We start from the raw sequence: 17,215 nt of genomic DNA, 5'->3' as shown, positions 1-17,215 counted from the left end.
ACTGGTGACTGGGAGCAGCCGCTGGGACCATATAACACTGCTCTTAAGGGATCTACATTGGCTCCCACTTGGGCTTTTAAAGCCCTAAACCATGGGTAGGCAAACTAACGGCCGAGGCCCGGATCTGGCCCAATCACCTTCTAAATCTGGCCCATGGATGGTCTGGGAATCAGCGTGTTTTTACATGAGTAGAATGTGAGATTTAAAATGCATCTCTGGGTTATTTGTGAGGTATAGGAATTCGTTCATTCCCCCCCAAAAAAAAATATAGCACGGCCCCCCACAAGGTCTGAGGGACAGTGGACCGGCCCCCTGCTGAAAAAGTTTGCTGACCCCTGCCCTAAACAGCTTTGGCCCTGTATATAAAAAGGAGCATCTCCACCACCATTGTTCAGCCCGGGCACTGAGAGCCTTCTGGCTGTTCCCTCACTGCGAGAAGTGAGGTTACAGGGAACCAGGCAGTGGGACTTCTCAATAGTCGCACCCACACTGTGGAACCACCTCCCATCATGTGTCAACTATTTGACTTTCAGAAGACACCTGAAGGCAGTCCTGTTTAGGGAAGTTTTAAATGTTTGATGTTTTATCATGTTTTTACTACTCTGCTGGGCAGCTGCCTAGAGTGGCTTGGGCAACCCAGTCAGATGAGATGGGTGGAATACAAATAATAAAATTGATGTTGTTGTTGCTGTTGTTAATGCTAAGACAGAAGTGTCCTTGCAATTGTCTGAAACCTGTACTGCTGATAGAAGCTGGGTGAGATGAAAGCATTTGGAAAGACACCAAGGAAATAAGAAGAATCCTCATACAGTAGTGACTCCACTCTAGGGTAAACTTCTTCTACCAAGCTGACAATAATCAGCAGAACTCATAATGATAGATTCAGTATGGAAATTCAGCAGTAAGAGGTAAACAAAAATTGTCATCAAGCAATAAGCATTAAGCAGTTGAAGCCAGAAAAGTTAAAAATACCAAAGTATGTTCAGACATACCACAGTAGAAATTTACTGTGGTACCTTGGGTTAAAAACTTAATTCATTTCGGAGGTCAATTCTTAACCTGAAACTGTTCTTAACCTGAAGTACCACTTTAGCTAATGGGGCCTCCTGCTACCACGGGAGCACGATTTCTGTTCTCATCCTGAAGCAAAATTCTTAACCCGAGGTACTATTTCTGAGTTAGCAGAGTCTGTAACCTGAAGCGTATGTAACCCGAGGTACCACTGTATAGGTAAAGAAATAAGAAATGGCTGTGATCTTACTGTAAAAATTTCAGAATTTGACTTAAAAGTAGGAAGGAGGCCCTGTAGTCCCCCAACGTCTACCAGTCCCAGCCAGCATGCTAGAAGTTAGGGATGGCAGGAGCTGAACTCCAGACCACACTTCCCCCAGCCTCAAGTTCAGCTACCTTTATTATTATGACCAGAATCCCACATTTTGCTTTTCATACATGCCATGACACTGCCCTCTGGTATGCATGGTAACCCGCAGCAGGCAACTTTGGAACTGCACATCCTGTAGAATTCTATCAGTTATATTTTATCTGCACAATCAGGATGAATTCCAGGAACCAAAAAGTTGTATTGAAAAATATGTCTAGCCCATCTTGCAGTGTTAAAAACTCAGATATATAAGCTGGGCACCAAATGACTCCTTAAGTCAGGTTAGTCACCAAAGCAGAATGCCTAGTTGACATTTTTGGGCCAGACAGCTCAAAAGTCGTATTTTTCAATGTGACTTTTTAGTTCCTGAAATTCATCCTGAGTGTGCAGATAAAATACAATGGATAGTGTGTGAAAACAGGCAAGGATCCTCAAGCATGCACCTGTAGATGATGGAAACGTCAGGCGCCATCCTGGTGCCCGGTCATCTTCACATGGTCACAAGTGGCCAATAGTCAGGTGCAAAATGCAGTTGGCAGATTTTGAATGCTGGAGTTCCCTCCTATAGCAGCTTGCTTGCTTTCTATGGTGAGTGTAAATGAGGAATGGGGCACTTGGTTGCTTCTCCACCAGTCCACTCACCTTCTCCTGTGCAGGAAAGGTGGCAGAGGCCTTATTGGAAACTGCATTGATGAGACCCCCTAGACTGATGAAGGGAATCATTTCTAGCTCCAAACTTGGTAGTGGAGAGAGGATCCAAGGATTGTCCAGAACACAGAGGTGCAGCTTGAGGTCAGTGACAAGGGGAGTGACAGGGTCCCAAAGACCACAATATCCAGCTTGGCCACCAAAGCAAGCAAAAATTTGTTGCAGGAACACCATTAGGACATATTTTAAGCTAATACAAGATGGTTTAAAGAGGCTAGGATGGTGGCTATTTATATCAAGCAATGGCCTGTATGGGACTTATTCACTTTATCTCCCCTGCCCAAGTTTTTCCTCTTCCTCACCAATTTCATACTGATGTCATATAGACTAGGCTTAAACAGCCTTCCTCTCCTTAATCAACACCAAATGTGTGGTAGCCAAACAATGGCAATACAACCATAGTCTCTCCTAGGGAAGATGCCCCAACTTTAATATATGACAATGATTACCAGCCTGCAAATGTCAATAACTAATCTGTACCAGTTACAGAAAGGTGCATGCACACGAAAGCTCATACCAAGAACTAACTTAGTTGGTCTTTAAGGTGCTACTGGAAAGAAATTTTTTTTTGTTTTAATTTGTACCAGTTCTTGTGTCTTCAAGTTGCTAGAAATATTGCAAACATGTGAACCAATGAGTAAGTTTATATTTTCTCAGCACAATGACTCCAGTGAAGAACTCCATGTTTAGGAAGGCTGGTAGGAGAGTAGGTAACTGTGAACTGGAGCCCACTGAGGTGCTATCCTCAGATGGCAAAGAAATCACTTTTTCTTCCCCAATCAACCCCCCTTCTCACATACACTGGCATCCACCATCTCATGGTCCTGGGACCAAAGAACTTGAAGGTGCACCTTTCTCCATGCAGCCCAACCAACACTTTACAGTGCAGTTGAGGGTGAAAGTGGGAGAGAGGCCTTTCTCCACCTCTGATGGACCTCCCTTGAGTGGGAGGTCAGGCAGGCCCTTCCTTAGCCACGTTCCGGCAAATTCTGAAGGCATTCGTATTTGTCTAGGCCTCTGGAAGCGGAAGGTACTTTTGGGCATTACCGGTTTTATTCTTGACATTTTAATTACCAGATAGGGTTTTCATCAGGTTTTATAGACTGCTAGCCGCCCCGAAGAACCCTTCAGGGGGTAGGCGGGGGTGGACATTTTTTTACAACAACCAGCCAGCTAAATGTTTCCCCGCGGGGGCTGCTGCAAAACCTCACCCGGCCTGACGAAACGAATTGAATCGGGCGGTGGTGGTGCATCGCCAAGTAATAAAGGATCCTCAGCAGCCTCGGCCTGGGTTAGTCAGGAGAAAGTTACTCGTTTTTCCTCTCCCTGGGAAGGAATCTGGGGAAGAGGAGGAGGGCGAGGGGAAAGGGACGCGCCGGAAGCTTACGCGTGAAAAGGGAAGCGGGGACGAAAGAATGGCGCCGGAAAGCCTTCCAAGTGGGAAAGGGCAGGATGCGCAAGAGACGGGGAAATAAAAGAAGGCCGCGTCCCCAATTCCTCCGCCCCCCCCCGCGCCCCCTCTCCTCGTTCCTCCCCCACCAAGCGCAGCAGCATCCCTGCCCCATTCAGAAGCGGGAGGAGGAGGAGGAGGAGGAGGCCGGAGCCGCTCCTCTTTCTCTCACTCCGGCCCGCCGCCCTCGCCTCAGGCCCCGCAACTGGCCCCTCATGCGGCGGCGGCGGCCTCCCCGCGCCGGGTGCTGAGGGCGAAGCCTCCCACGGCCGCCGGCTTGACGCGCCCGCTCCTCCCCGGCGTCGCCCTCCGTCCCCGCGCTCCCTCCCCGCCTCCCGTTAGCCCCGCGCGAAGCCGCCTCAGGCGCGCACTCACCGAGGCCGAAGCAAGCGCCTGGCGTCGCCTCCACACACAGCGGGGCCAAGATGGCGGGCGGGTAGCCAAGCCGGCGGCGCCTCGCGAGCGTCTGACCTCACCGCGCACGCACGCGGCGGCCAGCCCCACGTGACCCTGGGCCTTCGGCGCTCTGGCCGACGCCTGCCTTCCCTTGCCGACGCCAGAGCTGGGAGTGCGGCGGCGCCACCTAGCGGGGCGCCTCGGGAACGGCAGCGGGGCTGTGCTGCTGCGCGCCTCTAAACAGGAGGGCTGAATTTAGCTCTCAGGTTGCTACAAGGCGGATCCAAGAGGTTTCCATCACTTTGTGGACCTCTCAGTTGCACCTGAGTCAGCTTGAAAAGTAAGGGCAAGGAGGTGGTGCTGGATATGGGTCCTGAGGAATGAGGGAGAAAGAATACAGAAGAAGATCCAGTGGAAAACAGTAGAAATTAGTTACTTCCTGCCTTCCCCTGTGCCCTGCTCCCTGGTGTCGAGGAGAAGAGTGTCAGAGCAGTATGTGTGGTGTTCACACATGGCAAAGGGAATACTATCAGGACACAAGAGAGCTGGTTGTGTTATAAGAATGCCAAGGTGTCATAAATGAAATGAATGTTCATAAGTGCACATACATAAGTACATCCTGAAGCCATCATGACTCTCCATAGACCTCAAATGAATAGGGGAGATCTGGAACAATGGATTCAAGAACTAAGGTATTTACTATTTCCAAAGAATGACCCAGACAGACCAGGATAAGGTGATCAGCAAGCATTATCAGGTATCTTGACAGGCAGGAGGGAAGCCACTCTTTCACATTTCTGTTGTAGACCTCCTCTTTCTGTGATGCTGGTATGATGCTTGTAAGATGGCCTTTGGTGGGGTGGGGGTGGGCAATTTCTCACATACTTTTTCTGGGTCCTCACCTCCATGCAAGACGGGAAGGGGGACGGACTCTGTTGCAACAGAAAAATAAAGACTTGACTTGCTTTGACTGGTTCCTGCCTCCGTGAATTCTTCTCTGACCAGTAATGGACTTAAGGGACACAGCGTCCCTTGATGGGGAGTTGGGCTGTAAAAGCCAAAGCCAAATTTTCCTTATCAGTTTCTGCAGTTATATATAACAAGATGTGTACCCTCACTCTTGCTTACTTGTGTGGTGTGGAGTGATCTGGGATGTGGTTTGGTGTTGAGTGTTTGAAATGGTGAGGGTTCTACATGGAGAAGTGTTAGCAATATGCTCACGCTCCTAGGAGTGCTATGATGCTGTGTCCTAGTGCCCCCCTTATGTTCTGTGCCCTTTCTTCATAACTTCCCATCACAAGTTTCCACTTGTGATCTCTAGATGTGCATGAGAGATATGAACCCAGACAACACACCCTATTTTCGGTGTTAAGTTCTTCCTGTTCTTTATAGACTCTGGGTGCAAGTGTGCTTTGTTAAGGTTTTGAGTTACAACATATCCTATGCTCTGTCACAGTGGCATGAGAGGGATGAATGTCAGGGTAGGGACACCTGTTATATATTTATATATTTATTGCAGTCTGCAGGAAGCATAAAATGGTCCAGAGGAATTCTCAAATTATGGACCCCAAATACAAAATTCAAGACACTTTTATAACATTCTCTTTACATGATTAGCTCATGAATGATCTTTTCCAAGGACAGCGGCATAGCAACTCCCGCTGGCATCTGGGGATGACCAGCATTTTGGGGAACACCCAGTGGCTTTGCCCATGTGCAGCACCCAAGAAGCCCAACAACCAGCGTGCAGCCTGCCCCTGCCTAGCTGCATGGGCAGCTTGAGAACACCCTGTGCTTACTTTTCATTGGTCTACAAAAATGTGCTTCTACCTATTATACACTATTATAACAACACATAATTTTAAAATGAAGCTATAAATCCATCCATTCTTCTGTCTCCTGCAAAGTGTTGCATTTTGGGTAGTCTGTTACATGAAGCGGTCAGTCTGAGTGTTCTTTAGAACATTAGTCTCTTCAAGGCCACTTTGTCTTTCTGCTATGCAAAGCTGATAAGAGAGGCTCTGCTTGCTAGCAAAATACAAAAATGCATCTTCTATTCATAGGTGGGGGTGCACGGAGAAGAGAAACATAGTTTAAACTTCCAAGTCTATGTTTCTGACTCTACAGTGTAAGAACACAAATGGGGTCACAATCCTTCCCTTACTCACTTGACAGAGATTATCTGATTGATACTGGACATTTCTGGCTTTGGGACTTAATGGGCATTACGTTAAGTGTGTAAAACCATTGCATTAAAAAGCTCTGGTTAGCTAGGTATCTGCTTTTATACAGGGCAATGACACAGACACATTGTGGTTGTTACTGTGAGAACATGTTTATGCAGACTCAGCACTTGGCAGGCTGTGTATCAGAAACATGTCTTTGACAGAGGGTGAGAGCATAGGGGTGCGTTCTACGGGTTCTGACATACTTCCTGGGCCAGGTCATGACACCCAGGTATCACATGTGCAAACACACACCCAGATGCAAACACACAAGGGTGCCACATACACAGACGTGCCACACATTCAACAGCAGGGCCTGAAATTTAGGCAGTAAGGATAGCAGCACCTAAGCATGTGCAGAGTCTATTCCTCTGCTCACCAACAGCTGCAACCTGTCCCCACATGCGTAGGGTTAAACAGCACAGATTCCAAAGCAGATGGCCTCACTTTTTTTAGAGAGAGGGGGAAAAGAAAAAGAAAAGAAACCACTAACTTCAAGCACTGATTCAAGATTATCAGGTACCTCTTTTAGGCCTGAGCTGAAGTTCCCTTAGATTCAGATTGCCCCTCTCCCTGCAGCCAGGATTAAAGCAGCAAGTGAGAGGAGCTTTAGTCCACTCACAAATACTCTCTCCCCACGACTCATAGATAGCCCTGCTCTGCTGCCATCTCCCTTGCCTGCCCACCCACAACCCAGAAGGCTCCCACCTGCAACATGAGGAGAGATTATCAAAACCTCAGACACACAAATCAGACCACACGCTGTCCATGACCTCTCCTTACCCTTTGGGGGGGCAGGGAGCTAGAGAATGAATTTGCGGTGACATTCCCACCTGTGTCAAAGTCACCTAAAATCCACAGCAGATAGATCATTGTTGGGAGAATAGCACATAATTTAATAGACCTCTACCATGTCCCCACTTCCTTTTTGTTTTACTGAACTTAAAAAGCCACAAATGTTGTAACCTTAGAGCCAACTAAAGAGCTGTAGACTGATGAGCAGGAGACGGAGTAAGTAAACTGTGATGTTATAATCCTGCTCTCAGCTGCATGCAGGATGTTTCCAAACTTTCCACTGTTGCGAGTACATTTTCTTGGAAACAGTAATAACTACAGCAAAAAGTGTTATGTACTGAAGTTCTCACCCTGGGCCAGCAGGGGGATACTGTAGATAGTTTTCACTCAGGTCCGCATATGCAAATAAGGAATTGAAAGTGATGTTCAGGGATTGGATAGTTACAGAAAGTTGTTACTGTTGCTTTGTAGTTGAGCTCTATATAAGTAGGCTGGCTGAACCCTTCAGCCCTGTTCTGTTCTGGCCTGTGAATAAACAAGAGCTGTTTGAATAATCGCTGTGTTGTCTGATATGTTCACCCACAACTTAACAAAAAGCCTCTTTTTTTGTCTTCCCCTTTGGTAGGCATAGAAGAGCTAGGCATAGAAAAGCATACTTTGGGACATGAATGTTATTTGCTTGTGCTTATTTTAACTACTTGATATATTTTGCTGAATATTCGTTATTCCTCATGTCTCATAATTTATGGAAGTGTGTTGCTTGGTCACAGTGAGTAGTGTGACCATTCTGGGGGAAGGGAAGAGTCAGATTGCTTGGTAGCAATGGGAAATTACACAGCACTCAAGCACACCAAAGTGAATACTGCTGCTTTGTTAACTTCACTACCAAGATTGACAAATACATACATCTGGGAACAGTTACTGGGATTGGGAAATACCAGCTTATGCAACAATCCTGTGATTTACAGGAAGCATGACCTTTGCACTTTTCTTGTATACGGAAGAAATAACTTGCTAGCTAACTTCCTCCTGAAGAAGTAAGTGTGCCGAGAAGTTTCTTTCCAGACACCAGACTGAGTCATGGTGCGAAGAGTGGCAATTGTTGGAGCAGGTGTGAGTGGACTGGCCTCTATCAAATGCTGCCTGGATGAAGGGCTGGCGCCAACCTGCTTTGAGAAGAGTGATGGCATCGGAGGACTGTGGCAATTCACAGTAAGTGGCATAAACTCAATTTAAAGCTTTAAAGAAAGTGATGGCATTCTGCTGCTGGAATTCATGCCCAAAGCCAGGCAAGAGACAGTGGCCTTGCTTCAAAGTGGGTACAGGTGTGCATCACTAGTGTGGTAAACCTGCTGTGGAAGCATGTTTCCACATTTTGTTTAGACATTAGGCTTTTCATACTCTCCCCCTGTGTAGACTGACCATGTGGGGAAACTGGACTGTATGCACAGTTCCCACCTTTCATTTACATGCATTCATCTGAAGGTCAAAACAGAGAGTGCTGGTAAGTTACTTTCCACGCAGCTGGGAACTCTGTAAAAGAATAGTTGTACTTGCGTAAGTTCTATTGACACCCCGAATGTGTAAATTAGGGGCAAGAACAGTTTGAATAACCCTGCTTCCTCCCCCACCCAAACTTCATTCAGCTACACATTTTGAATGCATGAAAATGCATGTACAATCTTTTGTTCTCCACCAGAATCAGAGGAATTCTATTTTGTGCTTCCTTTCAGCAGACACTGGCTTTGCAAAGTCCTAACCAGTTGGAATCTGGTGGCATCACTGACCCGCCTTATAGCCAAGGATTGCTAACAGAAAGTTATCAACACCCTGTCAAAACTATCACCCACAGAAGGTGGTGTGTGTTTTTTGGTTGACACCAAGAGCCTAGGGATGCGGGTGGCGCTGTGGGTAAAACCTCGGCGCCTAGGGCTTGCCGATTGCATGGTCAGCGGTTCGAATCCCCGCGGTGGGGTGAGCTCCCGTCTTTCGATCCCAGCTCCTGCCCACCTAGCAGTTTGAAAGCACCCCTAAGTGCAAGTAGATAAATAGGTACCGCTTTATAGCGGGAAGGTAAACGACGTTTCCATGTGCTGCACTGGTGCCGGCTCGCCAGAGCAGCTTCGTCACGCTGGCCACGTGACCCGGAAGTGTCTCCGGACAGCGCTGGCCCCCGGCCTCTTAAGTGAGATGGGCGCATAACCCTAGAGTCGGACACGACTGGCCCGTACGGGCAGGGGTACCTTTAAGAGCCTAGGAAGCTGCTTTATACCAAGTGAGAACCTTGGTCCATCTATCTCAGTATTTTCTGCAGTGATTGGCAAGAGTTCTCAGATGTCAGGCCTTCTGTAGGCAAAGCAGATGGCCACTATTCTCTGACCCTTCCCCTTGTAAGGTTAGTGTTGAAACCAGTGTAATTTCACAGTGTAAATGATTTACTCTGGCATCTTACTTACTGTGTAACTGCTACTGCCACACAGGAAACGCCTCAAAAGGGAAGAATTGGTGTTTATAGATCGGTTATGACCAACACCTCCAAGGAAATGACCTGCTTCAGTGATTTTCCGTTCCCTGAGGATTGCCCCAACTACCTGCGCCACTCTGCGCTCCTGGAGTACCTCAGGGCGTATGCGAAGCATTTCTGCCTTCTTGACTACATACGCTTCCAGGTGAGGGGGAAACTAACAGGCAGATATTTTGCAAGGCACAGGGCCAGAGAGTGCTCCATCTGTTCTAAGGCTCTCCTCCTGCATTGCAGGGGGTTGGACTAGATGACCCTTGGGTCCCTTCCTTTTCTTTTTTTAATTTAAATTGCTTTATGCATTTTACAAATAAAAAAAATCCATAACCAAAACAAATATAAATAATGGAAAATAAAAATATAAGCTCCACAAAAAAATGACAAAGGAAAGAAAAAAAAGAGAAAAGAGAGGAAAAGAAAAGAAATAAAGAAAAAACACAAACAACAAAATTTTTTCCATTACACAGAATCATTTCTGGACTACAAACCATCTTTTATATAATCTATACACAAAGTTCCTGGACAGAATTTGCCTTCATATTTCTACCCTTCACGTTTTTCCCTGTTCCTCTATTGTGTCCCTTATTTGCTTTCTTTTGACTTCCCTCTAGTCCTTTGCGGTTTTTATACTGCACTTACTTTTAAGTAATCTGTATTTAATTACTGTAGTGAACAGAACTTTTATCTGTGAATTTAATCAAGCGACAACCAAGTGTTGTTGGAACCATGTTTTGTTAGATAATTTTTAAAACAGTCCCATTCTTTTTTTACCTTATCTCCAAAGTGGCTTCTTATTAAGTCTGTCATCTTGGCCAATTCAAGGTATTCACACAGCTTAATTTGCCCTTCGTTTTTAGTTGATATTGACTCATTTTTCCAATATTTAGCTATTAATATTCTGGCTGCTGTTGTTGCATAAAAAAACACTCTTTTACTTTCTTTTGGAATGTTTACCGTTAAAATGCCTAATAAAAATGGTTCTGGTTTCTTTAGAATAATAATAATAATAATTTATTATTTATACCCCGCCCATCTGGCTGAGTTTCCCCAGCCACTCTGGGTGGCTTCCAATCAAGTGTTAAAAACAATACAGCATTAAATATTAAAAACTTCCCTGAACAGATGTCTTTTGAAAAGAAGATAGCTGCTTATTTCCTTCACATCTGAAGGGAGGGCATTCCACAGGGCGGGTGCCACTACCGAGATGGCCCTCTGCCTGGTTCCCTGTAACCTTACTTCTCGCAGCGAGGGAACTGCCAGAAGGCCCTCGTTGCTGGATCTCAGTGTCCGGGCTGAACGATGGGGGTGGATACGCTCCTTCAGGAATACTGGACCGAGGCCGTTTAGGGCTTTAAAGGTCAGCACCAACACTTTGAATTGTGCTTGGAAACGTACTGAGAGCCAATGCAGATCTCTCAGGACCGGTGTTATGTGGTCCTGGCGGCCACTCCCAGTCACCAGTCTAGCTGCCGCATTCTGGATTAATTGCAGTTTCCGGGTAACCTTCAAAGGTAGCCCCACGTAGAGCGCATTGCAGTAGTCCATGTTGAATAGTGGGTAGACATGGCAGACGACACAGCGATTTCTCCAAAGCTGCTCTTTATTTTGTAAGCTGGAACAGAAACTGAACAGCAAACAGCTCAGCCGGCCTGCTTTTATAGGCAGCCAGCTTTATTTTCTTTCTTTTTTAAAAAGATATTTATTAAAGTTTTCAATTTTTTATACAAACAAAAAACAAACAAAGAGATTAAAAAAAACCATATAGTTCATAAAACATACTTTTCAATAACAAATTTCTCTGACCTCCTCATGCCTCCCCTTCTTGTATTCCCTTTCAGATTATTTGTTCAGCAAATCCTTAATTTAAAGCATTACAGCTTATAATATCACCTTATTTTCTATCCAAACCCTTTTTTTTCATCCATGTTCCTTTATATCATTACAGCTAGAAACCACTCAATTTCAATCCAACATCATTCAGCATTCCTTAATTTTACAATATTTCTGTAAGTAGTCCTTAAATTTTTTCCAATCTTCTTCTGCCGACTCTTCTCCCTGGTCACGGATTCTGCTCGTCATTTCTGCCAATCCCATACAGTCAATCAGTTTCATCTGCCATTCTTCCAGAGTGGGTAGATCTTGCGTCTTCCAATACTTTGCGATGAGTATTCTTGCTGCTGTTGTAGCATACATGAAAAAAGTTCTGTCCTTCTTTGGCACCACTTGGCCGGCCATGCCCAAGAGAAAGGCCTCTGGTTTCTTCAAGAAGGTATATTTAAATACCTTTTTCAATTCATTATATATCATTTCCCAGAAAGCCTTAATCCTGGGGCACGTCCACCAAAGGTACCTTCATTTTCCTTACATTTCCAACATTTATTGTCGGGCAAATGGTAGATTTTTGCAAGCTTGACTGGGGTCATGTACCACCTGTATATCATTTTCATAATATTCTCTCTTAAGGCATTACATGCCGTAAATTTAATCCCGGTGGTCCACAACTGTTCCCAGTCAGCAAACATAATATTATGTCCAACGTCTTGTGCCCATTTAATCATTACAGATTTCACCATCTCATCCTGGATATTCCATTTCAGCAGCAAGTTATACATTTTTGACAAAGTCTTAGTTTTGGATTCTAACAATTCTGTTTCCAATTTAGATTTTTCCACCTGGAAACCAACTTTCTTATCCGAATTGTAAACCTCCATTATCTGGTAATAATGAAGCCAATCTCGCACTTTATCTTTCAGTTTCTCAAAACTCTGCAATTTCAGTCTGTCCCCTTCTTGTTCCAAAATTTCCCAGTATTTTGGCCATTTGGCCTCCATGTTAAGTTTTCTCTGAGCCTTAGCCTCCATTGGTGACAACCACCTTGGAGTTTTATTTTCCAATAGATCCTTATATCTAATCCAAACATTAAACAATGCTCTCCTGACAATATGGTTTTTGAAAGCTTTATGTGCTTTAACCTTGTCGTACCACAAATATGCATACCACCCAAATACATTGTTGAAACCTTCAAGATCCAAAATGTCTGTATTCTCAAGAAGCAGCCAGTCTTTCAACCAGCAGAATGCTGCTGACTCATAATAAAGTTTAAAGTCTGGCAGGGCAAATCCACCCCTTTCCTTTACATCAGTTAATATCTTAAATTTTATTCTAGGCTTCTTGCCCTGCCAGACAAATTTAGAAATGTCTTTCTGCCACTTCTTGAAACAGTCCATTTTGTCCAAAATTTGCAATGTTTGAAACAAAAACAACATTCTAGGCAATACATTCATCTTTATAGCTGCAATTCGACCCAACAAGGAAAGCTTCAAATTTGACCAAATTTCTAAATCTTTTTTCACTTCAGCCCAACATTTTTCATAATTATCTTTAAACAAATTCCCATTTTTGGCTGTCATATTAATCCCCAAATATTTCACTTTCTTAACCACAGTCAGTCCTGTTTCATTCTGAAACTTCTCTCTTTCCATTGGTGTTAAGTTTTTCTCAAGGACCTTAGTTTTCAACTTGTTCAATTTAAACCCTGCAACCTGACCAAATTCTTGAATTAATTCTAAAACTCTTTTGGTACTAGATTCTGGCTCCTGTAATGTCAAAACTAGATCATCTGCAAATGCTCTCAATTTATACTGTTTAGCTCCGACCTGTATACCTTTAACCATCCGGTCCCTTCTAATCATATTCAGCAAAACCTCCAGGACCGATATAAAGAGCAGAGGGGAAATTGGGCATCCCTGTCGTGTTCCTTTTTCTATCTTAAATTGTTCCGTAACCACATTATTTACAATTAATTTGGCCGTTTGTTCTGAATATATTGCACCTATACCATTCTCAAAGCCATGGCCTACCCCCATACCCTGCAGGTTCTTTTTCATAAAACTCCAAGAAATATTGTCAAAGGCTTTCTCCGCGTCCACAAATATCAAAACTGCCTTAGTATTTATGTTCACTTCTAACTTTTCCAAAATGTCAATTATATTCCTCAAGTTATCAGAAAGATGTCTTCCCGGAAGAAAGCCCGCTTGGTCCTTATGAATCTCCTCAATCAGTACTTTTTTCAGTCTCTTAGCCAAAATGTCCGCAAAAATTTTGTAATCCACATTTAATAAGGATATGGGACGGTAGTTCCTAAATTGAGTCTTTTCAGTCTCTGTTTTTGGTATTAGTGTAATATAGGCCTCTTTCCACGATTCTGGTGCCCTTTTCCCTTCCAAGATTTCATTGCAGACTTCCTTCAATGGTTGTAATAACCACTCTTTCAAGGATCTGTAGTAACTGGAAGTCAACCCATCCGGTCCTGGAGACTTGCCTACTTGCATGTTTTGAATGGCACCTTCTATCTCCTGGTCAGATATTTTACAGTTCAACATAAGTTTGCTTTCTTGTGAAATTTTTTGTAATCCATTTATCTTCAAAAATCGGTCTATGTCCATTTCGTTCTGTGGCCCTTGTGCATATAGTTGTTTAAAATACTTCTGGAAGCAGTTCCTAATCTCAATTGGGTTATGTATATCTTTTCCTTCCACTTCCAGATTTGTAATTGTATTTAATTTTTGTCTTTTTTTCAGTTGCCAAGCTAGTAGTTTCCCACATTTATTTGCTGATTCAAATGTCTTCTGTCTCATTTGTTTAATTTTCCATTCTATTTCCTGATTCATCAATTCCATATATTGTACCTGAAGTAACTTTATTTCTTTGAAGATCTCCTGTGACTTTGGCTTTACTCTCAGTTTTTTCTCTCCTATAGGCAGCCAGCTTTCAACATTGTAGCAACAACAACCCAGGGTTTCCCGCCTAAAATAACTGACGTGGACCTGAGTGAAAACTATCTACAGTATCCCCCTGCTGGCCCAGGGTGAGAACTTCAGTACATAACACCCCTCCCCACCGAGATAAGGCGTTAGTTACCATCGTAATGGTTTCCTTATATACAGCACTACACGTAATGGTTCAATTAGGCACAAAAGCATATCGGTTACATTTCCCATACTTAGACCAACAGTGATACATGTCCAACAACATAGTCCTTTAAATAAGTTGGGCGCTTTGGAAACTCTGCCAGACCGCCGGGGACTGGTAGCCAAGTCCGGGGGGCCACACAATTCTTGCTGGGGCTGTGTTGCGACCCTAGGTGGCGTTGAAACCAAATCCCCTGGACCCGCTGCTGTGGGTGGAGCCTCCGCAAGTGGAGTGGTCTGAGTCTGTGGTAAGTCTGGCAGACCCTCTGAAGCGGCTTGGTTCAGCTCCATGCTGGCAGTTTGCGAGGGAGGTGTAGGTGGAGCCTCGCCATCTGTAAGTGTCTCTTCTGGAGCCACAAGCGCAGTTGGGGGCACCACAGTAGTGTCCAAGTCCCCAACTCTGCGCCTAAGCTGGTCTATGTGCCGGCGCCACAAGCGTCTGTCTTCGAGTGCCACCTGGTACGAGCGAGGTCCAGTGACTCCCACAACTGTGGCTGGCACCCAAGGAATGTCCCCCACATAGTTCCGGGCAAAGACCTGGTTTCCTGGAACAAATGACCATGGCGCGTTGGCACAGCCTGGGGGTTCGGCCACGGCAAAGTCTGGGTGCAGCCGGTCAAGCGGTGACCTAAGGCGGCGGCCCATAAGCAGTTCAGCAGGACTCCGCCCTGTGGCCGCATGAGGGGTGATGTGTTGCACGAACAAGTATTCGGTGACCCGCTCGTGCCAGTCTCCCCGGTCCAGGTGCGCCAGTGCCTCTTTTGCCGAGTGCACCATTCTTTCCGCTTGCCCGTTGCTGGATGGATGAAAGGGTGCCGTTAGGGCATGGCGGATGCCCAGTCCCAAAAGATACCGCTCAAAAGTGCCTGACATGAACTGCGGTCCGTTGTCGGAGACAAGGACATCAGGACACCCATGCGTTGCAAACAGGCCTCACAGCACCCGGATGACGGCCTCGGTAGTGGTGGAGGGCATCAGGGCCACCTCCAGCCATTTGGAATAGGCGTCCACCACTACCATAAAGGTCTGGCCGTGAAAGGGGCCAGCCAGATCGATGTGCACCCTCGACCAGGGTGTCTTTGGCGTCTCCCAGGTGTGTCCCTTAGCTGCCGGTGGTGCAGGCCTCGATTCTTGGCACGCTTGACAGGCGGACACCCAGGCAGTGCTGGCATCGTCCATGTTAGGCCACCAGACGTAACACCGAGCCAACGCCTTCATTTTGACAATTCCCGGGTGGCCAACGTGCAGAGCCTCCAGGACGCGTTGACGGAGTCTTTCGGGAATCATGACGCGGTCTCCCCACAGCAGACAGCCGCGATGAGCTGAGAGTTCACGTTGTCTGGTTTGAAGGGCTGGAACTCTGATGCAAAAGGCCCTTGTGGCCACCCCCTCCACACCCAGTTGAGCACACGGCTGATGGTGCGATCCTGGGCAGATGCGGAGGCCACAGTGGCAGCCGATACAGGCGCTGCCAGAAGATCCTCAATCAGGAGGAGCGATGAAGCTGGAGCCGGGTCTTCCACAAATGCTGGAAGAGGGCAACGGCTGAGGGCGTCGGCATGGCCCATTGATTTCCCCGGGCGATGGACGAGCCGGTAGTGGTAGGCAGCCAGGAAAACAGTCCATTGCAGCATGCGCGGTGAGAGGACCGGTGGAGTTGGACGATCACCGGCGAGGAGGCCCAGGAGCGGCTTGTGGATCAAGGCTAAAGGAGATGGGCGTACCTGTATATTGCCCCAAAGTGCCATCAAAAACCTCAGCAAAGTCTTTGACCAGACCCTCAGTCTCTGCGTTAGAGATGCAGTTGATGCCGGTGACTTCCAGGCCGAGGGCATCAAACCAGTCTAGCCCTAGGAGGCTTGGCCGCTGACCTTCGACCACCACCAACCGGAGCAGGCCCGAAAAATCCTTGAAGGCGATCCGGAACCGGCCAATGCCTACCACGGGAATGTCATTTCCCTGGTAGTCTCTCAGGTGTACGCGGTGAGAGTCGAGTTGCCTTTTGGACACTCTGGGTACCAGTCTTTTGATGGTGCTCCAAGACACGATGGACAGGGCAGACCCGGTGTCGATCTCCATGTCACATGGAGCTCCTTCAATGAGCACCGTGACGTTCAGCTTGCGTCACGTAGGCGGGTCGGTTTGGCCAATCGTGGTTCCAGACGGGCAGCGGCAGTTGGTGAGAGCGAAACAGCTTTCCTTGGCAGACTGGAGTGAAGACTTGGACTTGCGAGTCGGTGAAGGGGGGGTGTCAGATGGAGCCGATCGGCAGACCTTAGCGATGTGGCCCCTTCTGGAACACTTCCTACAGATGGCGTCTCTGAATCGACACTTGGCACGGGAATGGTTGCCTCCGCAGCAGGCACATTCCGGTTGGCCCTTGGACTTCTGTTGGAACTTCTTGCGCTCCCGCTTTGTCTGGTGCACGTCATCGTCTTCACTGGAGGATGCCTCATCACTGCTGGCCTCTTCATGATGCACTGGAACTGGCTTCCTAGCAAGACGCAGGCTGCTGGACTTGCGGATCTCCTGGGCGGAGCGTTCAGCAGCTTCTGAGGCCACAGCCTCCTCAATGGCTTTCTGTAGCATGAGGTCTGGCTTGGCGAGGAGACGCCGTTGCAGATGGATGTCCCGGACCCCGCAGACGATTCAATCCATCAGGGCATCGTCTAAGTCTCGGAACTCGCAGTGCATTGCAGCTTGCCTGAGGGCAGTGGTGTAGTTGCTGATTGACTCCCCCTCTGCCTGGTTCCGGTGGTAAAGCGCATG

General features: G+C 46.5%; 2 protein-coding genes across 13 annotated transcripts in view; one reads left to right on the top strand and one right to left on the bottom strand.

The window, feature by feature from the left end:
• Window positions 1-4,023, bottom strand: part of PRRC2C (proline rich coiled-coil 2C) — a 72,956-nt gene extending 68,933 nt beyond the window's left edge. For all 12 annotated transcript variants that reach the window (XM_053391145.1, XM_053391154.1, XM_053391150.1 and 9 more), the window contains exon 1: window positions 3,915-4,023. The gene's annotated coding sequence lies outside the window, so the exon portion shown is untranslated. The remainder of the gene's footprint in view (window positions 1-3,914) is intronic.
• Window positions 4,024-7,906: 3,883 nt separating this feature from the next.
• Window positions 7,907-17,215, top strand: part of LOC128415211 (dimethylaniline monooxygenase [N-oxide-forming] 4-like) — a 29,846-nt gene continuing 20,537 nt past the window's right edge. The window contains exons 1-2 of the mRNA XM_053391157.1: window positions 7,907-8,167; window positions 9,436-9,624. Of these exons, the coding sequence (XP_053247132.1) occupies window positions 8,036-8,167; window positions 9,436-9,624 (321 nt within the window). The 5' untranslated portion in view covers window positions 7,907-8,035. The remainder of the gene's footprint in view (window positions 8,168-9,435; window positions 9,625-17,215) is intronic.

The sequence above is a fragment of the Podarcis raffonei genome, chromosome 6 (genome assembly GCF_027172205.1).
Source record: "Podarcis raffonei isolate rPodRaf1 chromosome 6, rPodRaf1.pri, whole genome shotgun sequence".
In the NCBI taxonomy this organism is placed as follows: Eukaryota; Metazoa; Chordata; class Lepidosauria; order Squamata; family Lacertidae; genus Podarcis; species Podarcis raffonei.
The sequence above is the reverse complement of the archived record's forward strand: the minus strand, read 5'-3'. Positions and strand labels throughout refer to the sequence as shown.